This window comes from Clupea harengus, chromosome 2 (genome assembly GCF_900700415.2).
Source record: "Clupea harengus chromosome 2, Ch_v2.0.2, whole genome shotgun sequence".
In the NCBI taxonomy this organism is placed as follows: domain Eukaryota; kingdom Metazoa; phylum Chordata; class Actinopteri; order Clupeiformes; family Clupeidae; genus Clupea; species Clupea harengus.
In genome coordinates, this window is record NC_045153.1 from 9,688,624 (window position 1) to 9,705,468 (window position 16,845).

The following is a 16,845-nucleotide window of genomic DNA, read 5'->3' on the forward strand; positions in this document are numbered from 1 at the left end:
TAACTGGAGTATGGGGAATGTACAAATTAACATCTAACGGGAAGACAGTTGAGCGTACAAATTAATAGCCTTTTTAGCTCCATTTGGAGGCAGAGTGACAGTATTCATTGCTTGGCAACGCTTGATTAAAAAAAACTAAATAAATGAAAGACAACACAATCTGGTGTCTTCACCAATTAGTTGGTAGTAGAACTGTTGCATAAAAGCAATATGGCACTCTTGTTCGAGGAGTTGATAAACTATATCTCCACGGCTGTGATTGGCTGTGATTACCTTTGGATTACCTCCGGATCGAATCACAGCCATGGGGACATCCTTTACCAACCCTACTCTCACTCATATCATATTGTTTAAAGTAACATTTTGTAACAATTTTACTTCAAAATAACAGCTTCAAAATCATTTTGGTGGTACACTGACTTGTAAAAGAAGAATGGCGTCTTTGCCACTGCCACAGCAGGCCTGGCACGCCTGGTATTGCACTATGTAAGTTTGGGGTATAGGGCACAAGACCGCTCTTGAGAACTACATAATGCTTTATGGCACCACCTCACGCAACAACAACTAAACCCATGCGCTAGCTATTAGAGGAAGCTAACGCAGTATTCTCTGTATGGACATCATGGCAGAGGCGACGAAGAAACCGTGTCTGAGGAAGCAAGAGCGAAAAAGAGTCAGTCTCGGACTGGGGCTTTAAGTATAATACTTTTACTCACATTGGTTAACAATGTTTGAACGATGGTGTGCCGTTAGAGAATTGTTTGAGGTGGCAGCTCTCTCCCTTCATTGTGGTCTGCCAAATGTAAACGCAGCTTAAAGATAGTTGAAAGTTTCTGTCTTTCAGCCAAACATAGCCACCCCTAGGCAAATGCAAAAAGAAATTGGACACCTAATTAGATACTATGGTTGGGCTATGCAATGCTGTTTTTGTTGTTGTTTAAAGCCCATCAAAGTACATTTTATTTTGGTCAGAGCACCTATTTTAGAGATAGCAGTTAAGATATAAAGACATCCCGCTGGTTTATTGTAGAAATGAATCTCACACTGCCATTTTAACTAAGTCTGTGTCAAGTGAGACTGTTCCGTTAAGTCGCGCTACCCAAATGAAGACATATTGGGAGAAGACAAAGGCCAGACATAGAGAAGAAGCTCAAAGTGAACCAGTGCTGTAGCGGTGGGGTTTTTCTCAAAGGCGAACACGGAAGGGACCATTTTGAGGCCTCTGATTTCCATTTTACAGCCTATTCAAAGGAGACAAAAGCTCTCCACAGAGCAGAATACGCTAGCAAAAGGAAGACATTGGTTTTATTCCTTCACTTAGTCTTCATCATTGTTTCATCATTATAGTTTCACCATGCATTTAATTGGTCTCAATCCATCTTGTGAGCTGGAAATATCAAGCCTACTGAGGAATAGGCTTCTAACGGCCCAAACAATGTCCTTTTGTCTTTGGCAGGTGCGGCAGAGGTGACGGTGCGATGTCCGCTCAACCACATACAGTGCATCGGCACGAGGAAGTGCATCCATTTCAACAAGCTCTGCAACGGAGCGAAAGACTGCCCGGATGGCTTCGATGAAGGAGTGCACTGTCGAGGTGAGCAGGCTTTTCAGCGTCCTCTGCCTCACTGTACCCCTCCGTCAGGATCCATTCACACACTTAGGAGTGCTAAAGCGGGACTTATTACTATTGGCTGCTTTTATGCAGCTATATGTAGGAATTAGGGTGATGACAGAAGGTGTGAAATGTGAGCCCCCCATCCCCCCCACCACACGCCCCCCCCCCCCCCCCCCCACACACACACACACACACACACACACACACACACACACACAAACACACACACACACAAACACACACACTCACACACACACACACACACATTCACACACACTCACACACACACACACACACACACACACACACACACACAAACACACACACACGCGCACACACACACATTCACACACACACACGCACACACACACATTCACACACACATTCACACACACTCACACACAATCACACACACATTCACACACACATTCACACACACATTCCCACACAATCCCACACACACTCACACACATATTCCCACATGAGTGCTGTGTGTTGTAAAACGTAAATAACCAACTGGGCCATCTGAGCAAGAGAGCAAATGAACAGTGAGTCAGCTTCACAGGGGCAGCAATCCAATTCAGTAAGCATTTACAGCTTTCACAATACACAACAGTCTTTCACAATACACAACAGTCTTTCCATTGCGTGTGTATAGAAGGGGGAGAGGGACCAGAATGTAAAAACACATTCAGGGCACGATAAAAAAAATGTGCACTTCTCCCCGCAGCCGTCCCAGTCGTCGTTCATTATGGCCAGCTGTAAGGCTGGGGTCTGATGTGGCTTTGATGGGTTGAGGGCTCTGAGAGTGTTTGTGGGAGTGTTGGAGGAGGAGGAGGAGGCCGCAGCAGCAACAGCAGTAGTGGCGAGCGGGTAGAGCAGCAGGTTGCGATGTCGGACACAGGTTGCTGTTGCTCGCAATCGGCCGATCCGCGGTAACGAGCAGGTGGAGGCCGTCTGGCCTCGGCAGCGTGACAATGCCGAGTCAGCGGGCGATGCTGGGCCGCTGCCCGCTGGCCGGGGCTGCCGGTGCCAGGCTTCACCACGTCAGCTCAAGTGAACTTTAGTGGACGCGCGGAAGGAGGGTTGTGTGGGGGGGCCGGGAGGCCGGGAGGCGAGCTTTGCCCCCATCTGAGAGCTTGTCAGGGGCAGAGGGGTGGGGTGGTGATCCGGTCACCCTTTGATCTGGGCTCCACGCTGGACAACAAGCGGACATGGCACCACGGGCAAAGAGGATTGGCACAGAGGGGTTGGCGCATAGGATTGGCCCGGAGGTCCGGCGTGGTGCCACGAATGACTGGAAGTTCTCCGGTTGGAATTAATAGGGCCGCTGTGCTTGCTGTAGGGCTTTTGTGAATCAGGGCTCTGTCTTTGTCTTTGAGGTTGTTCTTGTTGTTTAGCAGACGTACTTTCACTGTTGATCAGCATCATTAGTCGCTCAATCCATGTTAATTCATCATGGTCATTTGTTCAAATTATTTTAAGACCCTCGTTTCATATGGGTAGTCAAGCTTTGGGATTAAATGAAAGATTTTATCTATATTAAAAAAAAGATGCTTTGTGTCTGTGTGTGTGTGTGTCTGTGTGTGACTGTGTGTGTGTGTGTGTGTGTGTGTGTGTGTGTGTGTGTGTGTGTGTGTGTGTTTGTGTGTGTGTGTGTGTGTGTGTGTGTGTTTATGCTCTATGAAGGCAGACGATATCCCAAACGTGTGTTATTTTGTTTTTCATGTTGGTGCACATATCTGACACATTACACAGAATCTCCGTGGGATGGTGCCTCAGGACGGCAATTAGGGCTGTCCCTGAGCTAAATCAAGCTGTGCATGTGGAACACCCGCTTTCACATTCAAAATAGGCCCCTAACGGGCACCATCCTTGCCCATGACACTGCTTTGAGGTCAGTTGAAAAAGAAATCTTTGCGTGACTTCTCATAAAGAATTCAATTTAGTCCCATGCTTACTCTGCCAGTGCCTGAACCAGCTTCTCATGCTGTTTAAGTACAGATATCATATGTGGTTTGAAATGACAATAAACTGGCATCAGTTAATGATGACTACAGCTCCTAATTCCTTCCCTCAATTAGCTTTCAGCCAGTGTCAATCAAATAAGGCTAAGGTGATAGGTGGATTCATTTCATCCAATCAAAATCAATAGCCTCTCCTTTGATGCTCTGGCTGCTCCTACTACAGCATGACGTTTTTTGTCTCGGGCCAAATTGAAAAGAAGTCACCTTAATTGGCACGCAGCGAAGCTGACAGAATGACAGAGGGAGACGGATAGAGAGGGAATGAACGATAAGAGTCAGGAGGAATGCCAGAGAGAATGGAGGATGGAGTGAGCCGGAGGAGTGCAGTGAGAAGTGGTGAGAGTGCTCGAGGTAATGTATCACACAAAGTTGTCCCAGGGTGTCGAGGAACATTAAAACACATCGCGCTCATTGTTCTCCTCCCTTTGTTTGTTTTTAGATACAGCTAATTAAGCCGCGGATGCCAAGGGCTATAAATCTCCTGTCCTCCTCCATGCCATCCGCGGCGCTAGCAAATGGAAGCCAGTCTGTGCATTTTTTGGGGGGGTTTTGTTTAGGGTTTTTTTGTTTCTCTCGACTTGCCATAGCTGGTGAAACTCAAAGTACAGCAAATGCATGTGGTTCTCGTCACAAATTGGCCACCTGGCTAAACATTACACACACAACTTGGAACAACTCACACCTTTGCTCACTTTGGAATGCAAACTGACCACCTGGCTAACTATAACACACACCCACACTCACTCTGGAAATGCAAACAGTTTGAAAGTGAAATGGTAGGTGACACATTTAACGAGCTCTAATCTGCTATTGCAAGAGAGCAAAACAAATAAAGAAAATCAATAAAGAGGCTCTCTGCCTAGTGATGTTTTAATGGCTGCTTATATAAGCTGCTTTACCCATGCAACGCTGCAAAATCTAATGGCTGACATTAATGGATTGTTTTGTGGTGCTGCCAAGACGGGGTGTGTTTTTTTTTCCTTATTATTTATTTTTCTTTCCTTTGGTGACCTCACCATAAGGTGAGACTAACAAGAGAGGAGAATTCATTAAGTGTGATAATTGAATGAGTAACTCTCTACGCCCTCCCTGAAGTTTAGCTCAGGGCAGACCAGTGTGTGTGTGTTTGTGTGTGTGTGTGTGTGTGTGTGTGTGTGTGTGTGTGTGTGTGTGTGTGTGTGTGTGTGTGTGTGTGTGTGTGTGTGTGCAATTGTTTGTTTTTGTTTTAGCAGCAAGACAATGGTTGCAGTGGTTGTGCAGTTTTTTACGTGTGTGTGTGTGTATGTTTGTGTGCATGCAGGTGTATGTGCAAGTGTGGCTGTAAATGCGTGCATGCGTGTGAGTGTGTGTGTTTAGGTGTGCCTGCGTGTGAGTGTGTGTGTTTGTGTGTGCATGCGTGTGAGTGTGTGTGTGTGTTTATGTGTGCATGCTTGTGAGTGTGTGTGTGTGAGTGAGTGTGTGTTTATGTGTGCATGCTTGTGTATTTGTGCATCCATGTGTGTGTGTGTGTGCATTGCAAAGGTGAGTGTTGCGAGGAGGAGTAGGTGGGAGGCAAGAATCGAGGTCACTGAAGTGAAGTTGAAGCACACCAGCTGGGTCTCTGCTGAAACCTTTCCCTCTCTCCCTCTCTCCCTCTCCACCTCCCCACCTCTCCTCCTCTCCTCCTCTCCTCCTCTCCTGATGAATAAACATAATGAATCCCAGGAGGACTGTACAGGAAAGAGTGCCCATATGGAACACAACAGAACCTTTTCAACTCACCTTCACCCACCTGCAGCAGTAGGGATTTATTACAGTTCTTCCAACTTTTTATTTTACTTGTTTTTTTAATAATCCCCATCACCACCCACCCAAAATAAAGAGTGTATAGTCATCTTTTCCTTCCACAAACCACCTGTTTTTGGTTTGCAAGATTTTCTCAGTGAGTCATTTCGGAACAGGCAACAGCGGGCCTAAAGTGCTTGCAGGAAGGCCAGAAGGGCAGCCATTTTGGAAAAGCATTTTGCACAAAAGTAGTTTTTACTCCATCCTCGATTGCAAGTGGTGCTTTGGAGCGTTTTCAGATATCACACACTTTCTGTGAGGGGAATAAAAAGAACTATTGAAATATTGAGGCGCAGAAATATTGATTGGAACATCTTATCCTGGCTGTGCAGGTTCAACAGAAATGCCAATACCAGCAGTATAGAGTATGCCCCATTCAAACCTTTTTCATTTTAGTTTTTTCAGAAGTGAAACCATCAACTTTCTCATAATATTTAGCAGTTAATAGTATTTAAGAGTTAGTTCCTTGTCATCTGCGTTTAAACGCACAACATCGGGCTTGTCCGCACATATGAAGCTCCTGTCACTGACTTGATTAACACTTTTATTTATTTCCACTGACAAAGTAGCCATTAATAACACTGCCATGCTGTTGCACTATGGGCAAATTAAAGGCATTAGCAATTTAATGATCGCAAACCCGCACAATAAACACATCAACCTGTCTGCTAACATGATGCATAGCTCATAATTTATCTCTTATTTAACTCCAGTTCGGCTCCGCATATTAAGTGTAATTGTGGAGGCGATTTTAAGCAGTGTCTGATAGATTTGATAGTGGCGAAAGCGGCTGTTTTTGTGATAATTGTTTTTGTTTTGTTTGATGACATTAATTTCCATTAGTGAGCATTTACCATGTGCGTATAATAGTAATTAGTTCATCTAATGTCGTAAAATTAACTTAGTTGCTGCCCTTTAAGGGTTGGTAGTTTGTAAGTCACTGCTAATGGCATCAGTGTTTTTTTGTTGAATTGTGTGAGAAAAAGATTATTAAGTGAAATTAAGGCAATTTGAGATGCTGTTGAAGTGTTTATTGTTGCTGTGTACATCAGAGTAGATGAAGTCCTGCATCTCCTAGACTTAAAAGAAGCATTAAAACAGGGCATAGAATGAGAACACTCCCGGGACACACTGACATACTGCCACTCGGAACCTTGGTGACACCGTTCTGGTTCTGACTGGCTTTGTGTCAGTGCGCTCAACTCCACACCAAACATTTGGACAGGTTGTACTTTCCCTCTTACACATGTCTAAATAGTGAAAATAGTCTCAATGGGACACTAATGTGGTCCCGTGCAATGGAGGATGCAAATGTGTGTGTGTGTGTGTGTGTGTGTGTGTGTGTGTGTGTGTGTGTGTGACGCTGTCTTCACTGAAATGGTGTTGTGTTGAGTGGTGGACGTTTGACCCCCCCCCCCCCCCCCCCTCTATCTCTCTTGTCACGGGGTGAGTGAAACACAGTGGTGAAACACTCTGGCTGCCTTTGAACATTAGCCTGATGAAGTGTAGCTGCCTCGTACCACTTTGTTGTTTTGACAGTCTTTTTCCCCTCCATTTGATCCCGAGAAATGTGTGTGTGTGTGAGAAATGTGTGTATGTGTGAGCAGAGGGGCTCTGTGTGTGTGTGTGTGTGTGTGTGTGTGTGTGTGTGTGTGTGAGTGTTGTGTGGTGTCTCCGTTAAGAGAAGTGTTGCTCCAGCTCATGTGTCAGACCCAGCTCATCAAAACCGCGTGGCCCATCATGACAGCCTTTCTGTGCCGTCAGTTTTCATTGAGCTTTCTGCTTTTAAAGTGAAAACAGAGAAACTGACTTAAAATAGTGCTGAGCAAAAGGGAGTACTGCAGTACTTTAAAGAAAGAGATTGTCTGTTTGGCCAGTCACACAGTATACTCTCAAAACAAATGAAAATGTACAATGATATATATACGGTTGTCCCAATTTCTGATTTAGTTTCTCAGGGAAAACTGTCGAAACTTTCCCGTTCAACATCTACGTCTCATTAAATATTTGAGCATTTAAACGACCACTAATGGTGTTCCTATTCTGCCGTTCACCACGCTCCACAACAGTTACTTAGTGTTACAAATTAGCCGGAAGTTTTGAAGAAGATACATTTATGCATAGATAGAACAGTGTAACCGGCGCGGGGTAATGAAAAGCAATGTCACACATGTACTCTCCTCCCACTGGTCTCCCTCTCAACAGCATTCAATTATCTCACTTGATTAACTTTTCATTACAGTCAGTTCAAACAAACAAACAAACGCTATCCTCTAGGGCTAGCAGAGCTAGCGATAAGAATGGTCTCCCATCCAAATATGAATACCCATGAATAATGTGCAAATAATTTCCTGTTTTCTTCAGCAGCTAACGAAAAAAAAAAAAAAAAAGCGAGAATATAAACAAGAGGGGGGAAAATGGGTGCAATCACAATCCCAGTCTCCATTCATTTGCATATTTATTGAATTCATATTGTCATAATGGGATTGAAAATGTGCTTTAGACACTGCTTGTTTTCCTCAATAGACACTTTGTCTCTTTGTGCGATAGCTTGGCATTGTGTGCAATTCGCCTGTGTTGTTTTTCGCGTTCTTCTGGGGCAGTGTTCTTCATCGAATATCCATCCTGTTGAGGTATGGCCTCATAGTTAGCAAGCCTCGGCGGAGGGCTGTGCCTACGTTTCGCTGGAATTATGTCTCCAGTCAAAGACCTCATTTGAATAAGATAATGAGAGGGTAACGTATGTTGCGTAGGGCATTACGGGTCCGGTGGGGCCTGGAGCGCAGAGGAAGAATGAAAATCACAGGGAGGAAAAAAAAGAGAGTCTCTCTCTTGAAGGATGCTCTGCTTGAAATGCAATAGGATTCATAATGGCAAAATGAGATTCCAGCAACTCCAGGCTGCGGCGTGTCAGCCTGCGTGATGTGACAGGAGACAGATGCATTTACAGTTCAACATCTACACACACACACACACACACACATACACACATGCACACATGCACACGCACACACACACACACACAACACACACATACTCACGCACACACACACACACACACACACACACACACACACACACACACACACACACATACACACATGCACACGCACACACACACACACACAACACACACATACTCACGCACACACACACACACACACACACACAAACATGCACACACATTCTCTGCATCAGTAGCTCTAAACTTTACTATGGCTGAGAGAAAGACATCGTCGTAAGTATCTTCGATGGTGTCACCTTCCAAGCCAAGCCCAATGCAGAGTTAGGGTGACAAGCCGTTTTTACATTATTCAAGGGACTCCCAGCTACAGTATGTCAACTTGACGCATGTGACAGGTGACAGATGCCTGATACTAAAGCGAGAATAGGAATCGGCTTGTCTCCTCAACTCCAAGTGTCGCCCTGCTCAGAAAGTGACTCCATCCAAATCGGTGCAAAGAGAAGATCTTTTTTTTTCCCGTTTTAGCAACTTATCATCTCTCATCTGCAGTGAGGTGGGGCATTGTAAGTTGCTGTCTAGCGGTGGATATCTGCAATGCCAGAAAGACCATTTTCATGGAGTTCATTATCTGTCTGTAAAGATTTAGCAAGCAAAAGCAAGGTACAGGGGGCCTGATTTATTCAAATTGATCTTGGGGATCTGTGGGAGAGGCGTCTGTGGCAGACTCCTGATTAAAATAAATGAATACATGAATTGTTTGAAAACCCTTATTTTACCCAGAAAGTACAAAGAAAGAAACAAAAAAGTGTTGCAAGTTTTGACACTTTAAGGAGTTTAAGAGTTTCCCCAAGATTTGCACAATTGAAGGTGTGGGATTGATTTTAAGGCCTGGGACTGCTTAAACCATGACAGCCACTCCAAATCAATATTTGATGTCTTTTTTCTTCTCCCTGCTTATAAAGTCTGGCCTGAATCATCTGTCAAATCATTCCTGGCGGTTGTGCCGCGTGTGGAAACAATCTGGCGATATCAAATCCTATTAACGTGGATTTTCCCTTTCAGAAGGATCCGGTTTAAAAATTTAATTGTTTGGTGTGAATGATTCATGCCCCGTTGTGCTTGTCTGCTGTGTTTACGGACACAACAGAAGTTAGACAGCATCCCTCAACTCCCCAGAAAACAGCCTGGCGGAGCCAAGACTGCCGCTGTTGAAGAAGCATGTTTAACCCTGAAGCTGTGGAGAATGTTTAAAGTGATGAGTGCCACCATGAGTCTGTCAAAGTTATGAAAGTCACAGAGGAGAGATAGGCTCCTCTTTTATCATATATTGTCTATAGTTTTCATTTACACTCTAAGCTATTTAAAAAAAAAAACAATTTCTATTTCTTTTCTGTTTTGTTTTTGTGATTAGATTTGTCATTTCTAAGCATCCCCACATGGGCAGAGTCTCTAGAATGACTTTGCTCAAGGCTGTTGCTCAAGGCTTTGCTAAGTCTGGACCTTCTCTGGTGTTTTGGTCCAGGCTGCCAGAGTCTCTCAACTCTCTGAGTTGGACTGGGTGTTCAAGGACAGTCGGGAACTACCTACACCGTAGACTACCAAACCTCACGGTGCCCTTGAGTCACTGCTTTCCTATACCCTGAGCCTGCATGCGTGTTTATACTTCAGTGACTCACGACCACTCACCGAGTGTGTTGGGATTAATAAGGCTTACGTAAAATAAATACATACAAAAAAAAATAAACTCAACTTTTCATTAGGCAGCAGTGGTGAATCCATGGCATGCTTATTAAACCCTCCTTATATCTCCAGTGGCCAGTGCTTCTCTGCAGGTCAGCATCTTAATTCAGCCTCACTGTAATTAGGGGGGTTTGGAGACCTTCACACGAGGCCAGATAATGGCTGACCGAGGGAAGACAAAGGCCACGCGGGTCCGCCGAGAGAAGGGGTAATTAGTCCATCTGGGGAGCTGGGATGGAGGAGCCTCACAGGAGACTCACTTCCTGTCCTCTTTCTCTCTCTCTCCCACTCTCTCTCTCTCTCTTCCTCCCTCTGTTTGTCTATGTCTCTCTAACTATCTGTGTATCTCTCTGTCTATCTATCTCTCTCACTCAATATCTTTCTGTCTTTCGCTCTCTTTCTCTCTCTCTCTCTCTCTCTCTCTCTCTCTCCCTCTCTCTCTCCCTCCCTCTCTGTGGTGATGGAGCACTGTGTTTGTGTATGTGTAGGAGGAGACACTCCCTGCCTGCTGTGTCAGCCAGACCATCTGTGTGGTGAGTTAGTCCTGAGATGCTGGGAGTGAGCCGTTGCTCGCTAGCTATGTCCCCATTGGCCCCGAGACTGAGATGCTCTGGGTGCTAGCTGTGCCCCCATTGGCCCAGACACTGAGATGCTCTGGGTCCTAGCTGTGCCCTCATTGGCCCAGACACTGAGATGCTCTGGGTCCTAGCTGTGCCATCATTGGCCCCGACACTGAGATGCTCTGGGTGCTAGCTGTGCCCCCATTGGCCCAGACACTGAGCTGTGCCCCCATTGGCTCCGACACTGAGATACTCTGGGTCCTAGCTGTGCCCTCATTGGCCCCAGACACTGAGATGCTCTGGGTCCTAGCTGTGCCCTCATTGGCCCCAGACACTGAGATGCTCTGGGTCCTAGCTGTGCCCCCATTGGCCCAGACACTGAGCTGTGCCCCCATTGGCCCCCAACACTGAGATGCTCTGTGTTAGACTGGAGTGACATCCGATTCAGACTGGCTGCACTGGCAGGACTGAAAGAGTACAGTGTGTACCAAAGTCACATCAGCAGATTGATTGTAGATGAAGATGTTTGGTGTCCGTGCCCTAAAGACTCTGTGTGGTATAATGGAGGGGAAGGCCGTAAAACTAACGCACTGGAGAACAGTGGAATGCCCGAAGTATACTGTAAGGTTTGTGAGTTCTGTCTTATAGCGCTGTGAAAAACAGAAAACCACATTAGTAGGCAGATGGTAAGGATGTCAGGAAGTCATCATTGCAACACAAAATGACAACACCTATAAGGAAGTGCTATGCTACATTTATGCTATAATGTGAGAATCACAAAGCAATCAATCATAGGCTGCAACGGTTTCAGCAATAATTCCTCCAGTATGTGTGTCAATTGAAGTAAGATTCTCTACCCATAGTTAGATGAGTTGAGTCGGAAGGTGAGTGAAAGTAATGCAGCCCAGCTCACCAGAACAGAGTGGGGGTGGAGAGTGTTACGCCTGAGTGCTGAGGACTTTGGCATTCGTGGGTTGGTTGCATTCAGAAGCCCACCCAAATCCAGACCCAGAGACCAGCAGCTGTAGAATATAGAATATATATGTATATATAAGTATGTATGTACTGCATGTACAGTATCAGTGGAGCTATAGCAATATTGTAATAGTATTCACTATCTTGTATTCTAAAAACATTTTGATTGTTGACATCCTCAATCCAAGATGGCAGACAGTGGTAGCCTAAACAAAATCCTTCAGGCCTATCTGTCATAACTTCTATCCAAAGAGTTCAGTTTGGGAAAAAAATAATATTAGTATGCGATGAACAGGTCTGTGTTTTGTAAAACTAAACTCAGAGTAAAAGGTAGTCTTTATACTTCAAAAACCAAGTGTCCACACATGAGGACTCTCTATTAAGACTCTAGTCTTGTTTGTGTAATCTGCTATTATATCTATTGTATTTAAAACATGATTTAAATTATATTATATTATAGTTAAACAGATTGGCAACAAAGACCATACAGAATAACACTGTATTCTTTTTTTCTTAAACCAAGTACAGCAAGTCCATGCAGCCCTCTAGCTGTACCAGGCGGCCCACACACTAAAGTACATTTCCGTCCTGGAGAATCTTAAGAACTCAAGCCGTGGCCAAATAGATCATTTTTGTGTTTCTTTGTGTCTGTTTTATCCCCCGGAGGTTTCCAAACAACGTGATCAATACAAGCGCTGTGGGTGTGTACGTGTATGTGTGTGTGTGTGTGTGTGTGTGTGTGTGTGTCAGTGTGTGTCAGTGTGTGTGTATGTATGTGTGTGTGTGTGTGTGTCTGTGTTTGTGTGTATGTGTGTGTGTGTACGTGTACGTGTACGTGTACGTCTGTGTTTTCTGTTTCTTCACAGGCTCTCTATGGTTATTTTAAAAGAGAAAATCTAACAGAATTGCTCTTCAATACCAACAGTGTCTCAGTTTCAGAGATGAAAGCCCTGCACTCTCAGCTATCGGAACAGATCGAAGCAGTCAGGAGCAGTGTTGTGTGATGGCACTCTGAAAGTGTGCAACACTACAAAGGCATATCCACCAGTCTGCGTCAGTCTCTCTAGCCTCGCCTAGCATATACAGCATGGCTCAAGCAATCCCATGAAGATTGCGAATGCCTTGCAGACAGAACCGTCGTCCCAGAGGGACTCTAAAATGCGAACGAACATGAACAGAATCAGTACTACATCCTGGATTCAGTTCACAGTGTGTGTTGCTTCATATTAGAGAACCTTGAAATCTCACATGTTGTCCATATTATAAATAAAACAGTTAACTGCTGCAAGATCATGAAAGAGACCTGAGCTTTTACCACTTCGAGTTGTAGGGGTTAGACCCGGCCAAGGGGGTGAGATAATTGATTAGATAATCTGAATAACAGTATTCATCAATATTAATCCCATCAGAGTATTCATAACAGTATTCATCAGTATTCCATATCTGTTTTTGGCCGCCATTCCACAGCCTTCCGCTTCTGTTTCTGGGGAGAGAAAATAACATTTCGAAGATGCTGCAATTTGGCTTCACGGGGTGTCTGACCTTTGAGGTAACTCGTAGTTCATCGAGTGTAAAAAAACACCAAGGTTTCAAACATGATAACACCCTTACATACCATTGCATGTGCTCCCAGATTAATTACAACACATGCACAAGCACAGCTAAATCTTACAGTGTTTTTTTTTCTTTTTGTCTGATTCAGCCCCTAAGGCCAATTACTTCCCAAAAGGTTACTACTAATAACCTACTGAGCATACATCAAGTGGAACTCTCTTCCAAACAAACCCTATAAAGCTCTTCTCTCATTGTGTGCCGACACCATTGTACTCATGCCGTGTCCTGCACAGTTCATTGTTAATCCAACATATTGCATCAACAAGAACCAATGAAGGATACAGCAGCAGAGGCTGTCTAAATAATGGCTGTTGGACACACAGAGATGCAGACACATTGCCATCGCAACAGTTCACGTAAGACCAGAGCAAACAGCTGACACATTGGGAATAATAGATGTGATGATTCATGATTCTGTGATGGACATAGATTATGTATCCACTTGTGTTCTCTCCTTCCTCCGAAGCTCACTGAAGAACGCTTCAAGGTCTGGAGCCATTGTGGCTTTGGTCATTTGAGTTGTGTGCTTGTCATCGCACAACCTATGAAAAGACAGTTACGTGTATGTGTGTTGTGGTAGCCTCTGTTCGAGTTCCATGTAATGAGTGTGCCAGTGATTGCACCTGAGCACTTACATTACGATGAAAGCATGCAATTTCAATACAGCGGAGGTCGCTTGTTGTTGAACACAGTGTAAGGGATAAAGGTCAAATTAAATACTGTGGAAAACATACAGCACAGTGTCTGTCCTTCTGGAGATCTAAAACATTTGCAACACTGTCTGGAAAACAAAAAGGTGGCGATGACGCTCGGCTGGTACTGTAGGACACTCGGCAGCAGAGCACAGTGAATCTACTCCACCTGTCCAGTGATTGTTTCGCTGTGATAGCGTCGTCCTCCGCACAGACGGCACGCGCTGTGCATATCGTATTGTCCTGGCCGTCTGCTCTGAATAGGGAAAAGGGATTTGTGCGGCGCCTTAGAGCCGATATGGGGATAATCCTCTGCCGTATCTTCAGGGGCGGACTGTGCACCACGGATGCGTTGCGTGTTGTAGCGGCACAAGGTGGGATACGTGCCCGTTATCACGCCGCGAACGTTCGCTCGCTTGCTTGCACACGTCCTGTCACTGGTGCTGGAAAGCCTTCACGAGGAGAAATGGCAGAGGGAGGGTTCAGAGGAGAGGGGGAGAACAAGAGAGATATGTTCTGCTGAGGAGAAGAGAGAACAAGACAGATATGTTCTTCAGAGGAGAGGGGAGAACAAGAGAGATCTGTTCTTCAGAGGTTGGGAAAGAACAAGAGAGATATGTTCGCAGCACACAGAATAGATATTAGCTGATTTATCACAGGCTGTTGAGCACAGAGGCTGAGAGTAGGCCACATTGACCATGCCTGCTAAAAAAGAGCTTGGAGTTTGACTGTGTAGTCAGTGTTATTTATTTAAGGAAATACAAAAACAGAAAGAATTTGAATAATGATTGTGAATCAGATTGGTTGACAGGTCAACTGTTATCTTTCTTTGTTAGAATAGTGTAATTTATAACTTCATTTAAAAGTGTTTGCATCACACCTCTGAAAAGCCTTAGGCACTTCAGTCTCCTGACATTGGCCTCTGCTATATATGCTGTTGCATCTCGTTGAGAGGAGGAGGCTCCAGTCCCCGTGGAAACTACAGTATAATCAAAACAAATGGACATAATCATTGCCATGGAGTCTCTGGTCAAGTGCTTTTGGAGAGCCGTTTACTACACAATAGGCACAAATAGCTGTCTAGCTTGGACTTTAATAAGGATTTGACCATCCCCATTGTCCAGGGATTTCTCATACTGTGAAGTGTGTCTGAGGAGAAAACGTAGATAATACCTGACTCTTCTCTAGATGCTGTGTCAGAAGCGCTATAATAAACTTCTCCTTTCCTGTTATAAAGCTTTATCCTTATCTCGTACTCTGATACCCTGCATCCGGGGAGTCACACGCACAGGCTGGGTATTAGAGTTGCCATCTCCCCAAACACTGTGTTTTATCTTAAGGTGTCCCAGAAGCTTACCGCACATACCCACCATGGGAAATTAACCTCATATCTTCATGGTTAGAATTATGTTTGAATTGAATGAATTATGGTAGAATTATGACTTTTGTATTTGAAGGAGAGGGAGAGAGAGAGGGAGAGAGAGAGAGAGAGAGAGAGAGAGAACTAAATGTGTTGTTAAGCAATTATTTAAATTGGTTCATGTATAAAATGGTGTCCGTGTCTCCGAATGAGACAACACCATTCACATCAAAAGAGAAACATGTCAAATTGGGTTCACATTTGTTTACAGTAGGTCGGTTATGTGAAATTGACATATCTTTTAAAACACAAATGACAATAAATATGATGAACTGAATCGACAACAGGTCGGTTATGTGAAATCGACATATCTTTTAACACAGAAATGACAATAAATAAGATGAACTGAATCGACAACAGGTCGGTTATGTGAAATCGACATATCTTTTAACACATAAATGACAATAAATAAGATGAACTGAATCGACAAGACCGTAAGTCAGTAAGAGTGCCGTCAACACTCCAATCCAACATTAATTACTGCTAATCACACGTACTGTCGTCAGACAACAGAAAACAGCTGAGGCCTGTAGACTCTGAAGATTGTCAGTCCATTCTGCCGTCTTTCAGCCCGCTGTTCTTGCTTTGCTCCCTCCATTCACTCCCACAGAAGCAGAGAACACAGAGCAAGCGAACTGAACAATCACAGAATTTCTCATTTAATTCAATTCAATTCAATTCGGTTGTATTTCTATAATGCCAATGACAATTGAAATTGTTTCGAGGAGCTTTACAGAACAATCACCTAATGTCTTTCTAAACTCTCTTTCCTTTCTTCTTTTTTTTCTGGAAAATGAGCAGGCAGGTAGACATCTCTCCCCCTGTGCAGAGAAGAGCAGAGGAGAGGGGAGAGGAGAGGAGAGGAGGAGAGGAGAGGAGAGGAGGAGAGGAGGAGAGGAGGAGAGTAGAGGAGAGGGGAGCAGAGCAGAGCAGAGTAGAGGAGAGTAGAGGAGAGGAGGGGAGGGGAGAGGAGAGGAGAGGGGAGAGGAGAGGAGAGGAGGAGAGGAGGAGAGGAGGAGAGGAGGAGAGGAGAGAGGAGAGGAGAGAGGAGAGGGGAGAGGAGAGCAGTGTAGAGAAGACCAGAGCAGAACAGACAGGCATGCTGAGAGGTCTGCTGATGGCTGCCTTTGTTGTTGAGAGTAATTGTGAGCCGCTTGCGTCTGCTGCCCACCTACCCACGGCTCTGTCAGAGAGAGTAGACTGGTGTTTGGAGAGGGGTGTGATTGGATGCTCAGGGGCTGGGGCGGTGGGCTGTGTGATGGAGCGGAGCGCATGATTGGTCAGTGCAGAAGAGCAAAGTTTGGATGTTTTGAAGGAAGGAGACAACGTTTGGAAACACTCTGCAAGTCCCATCTTATTTTGATAGCTTGCCTGTGTGTGTGTGTGAGAGTGTGTGTGTGTGTGTGTGTGTGC

At 44.8% G+C, this 16,845-nt stretch overlaps 1 protein-coding gene across 6 annotated transcripts in view; it reads left to right on the top strand.

The window, feature by feature from the left end:
- Window positions 1–16,845, top strand: part of lrp1bb (low density lipoprotein receptor-related protein 1Bb) — a 302,617-nt gene that overhangs the window by 93,270 nt on the left and 192,502 nt on the right. For all 6 annotated transcript variants that reach the window (XR_004165369.2, XM_031582278.2, XM_031582280.2 and 3 more), the window contains exon 2: window positions 1,457–1,594. Coding sequence is in view for 5 of the 6 variants with exons in the window: in XM_031582278.2 (XP_031438138.1) it covers window positions 1,457–1,594 (138 nt within the window). In the remaining variant the exon portion in view is untranslated. The remainder of the gene's footprint in view (window positions 1–1,456; window positions 1,595–16,845) is intronic.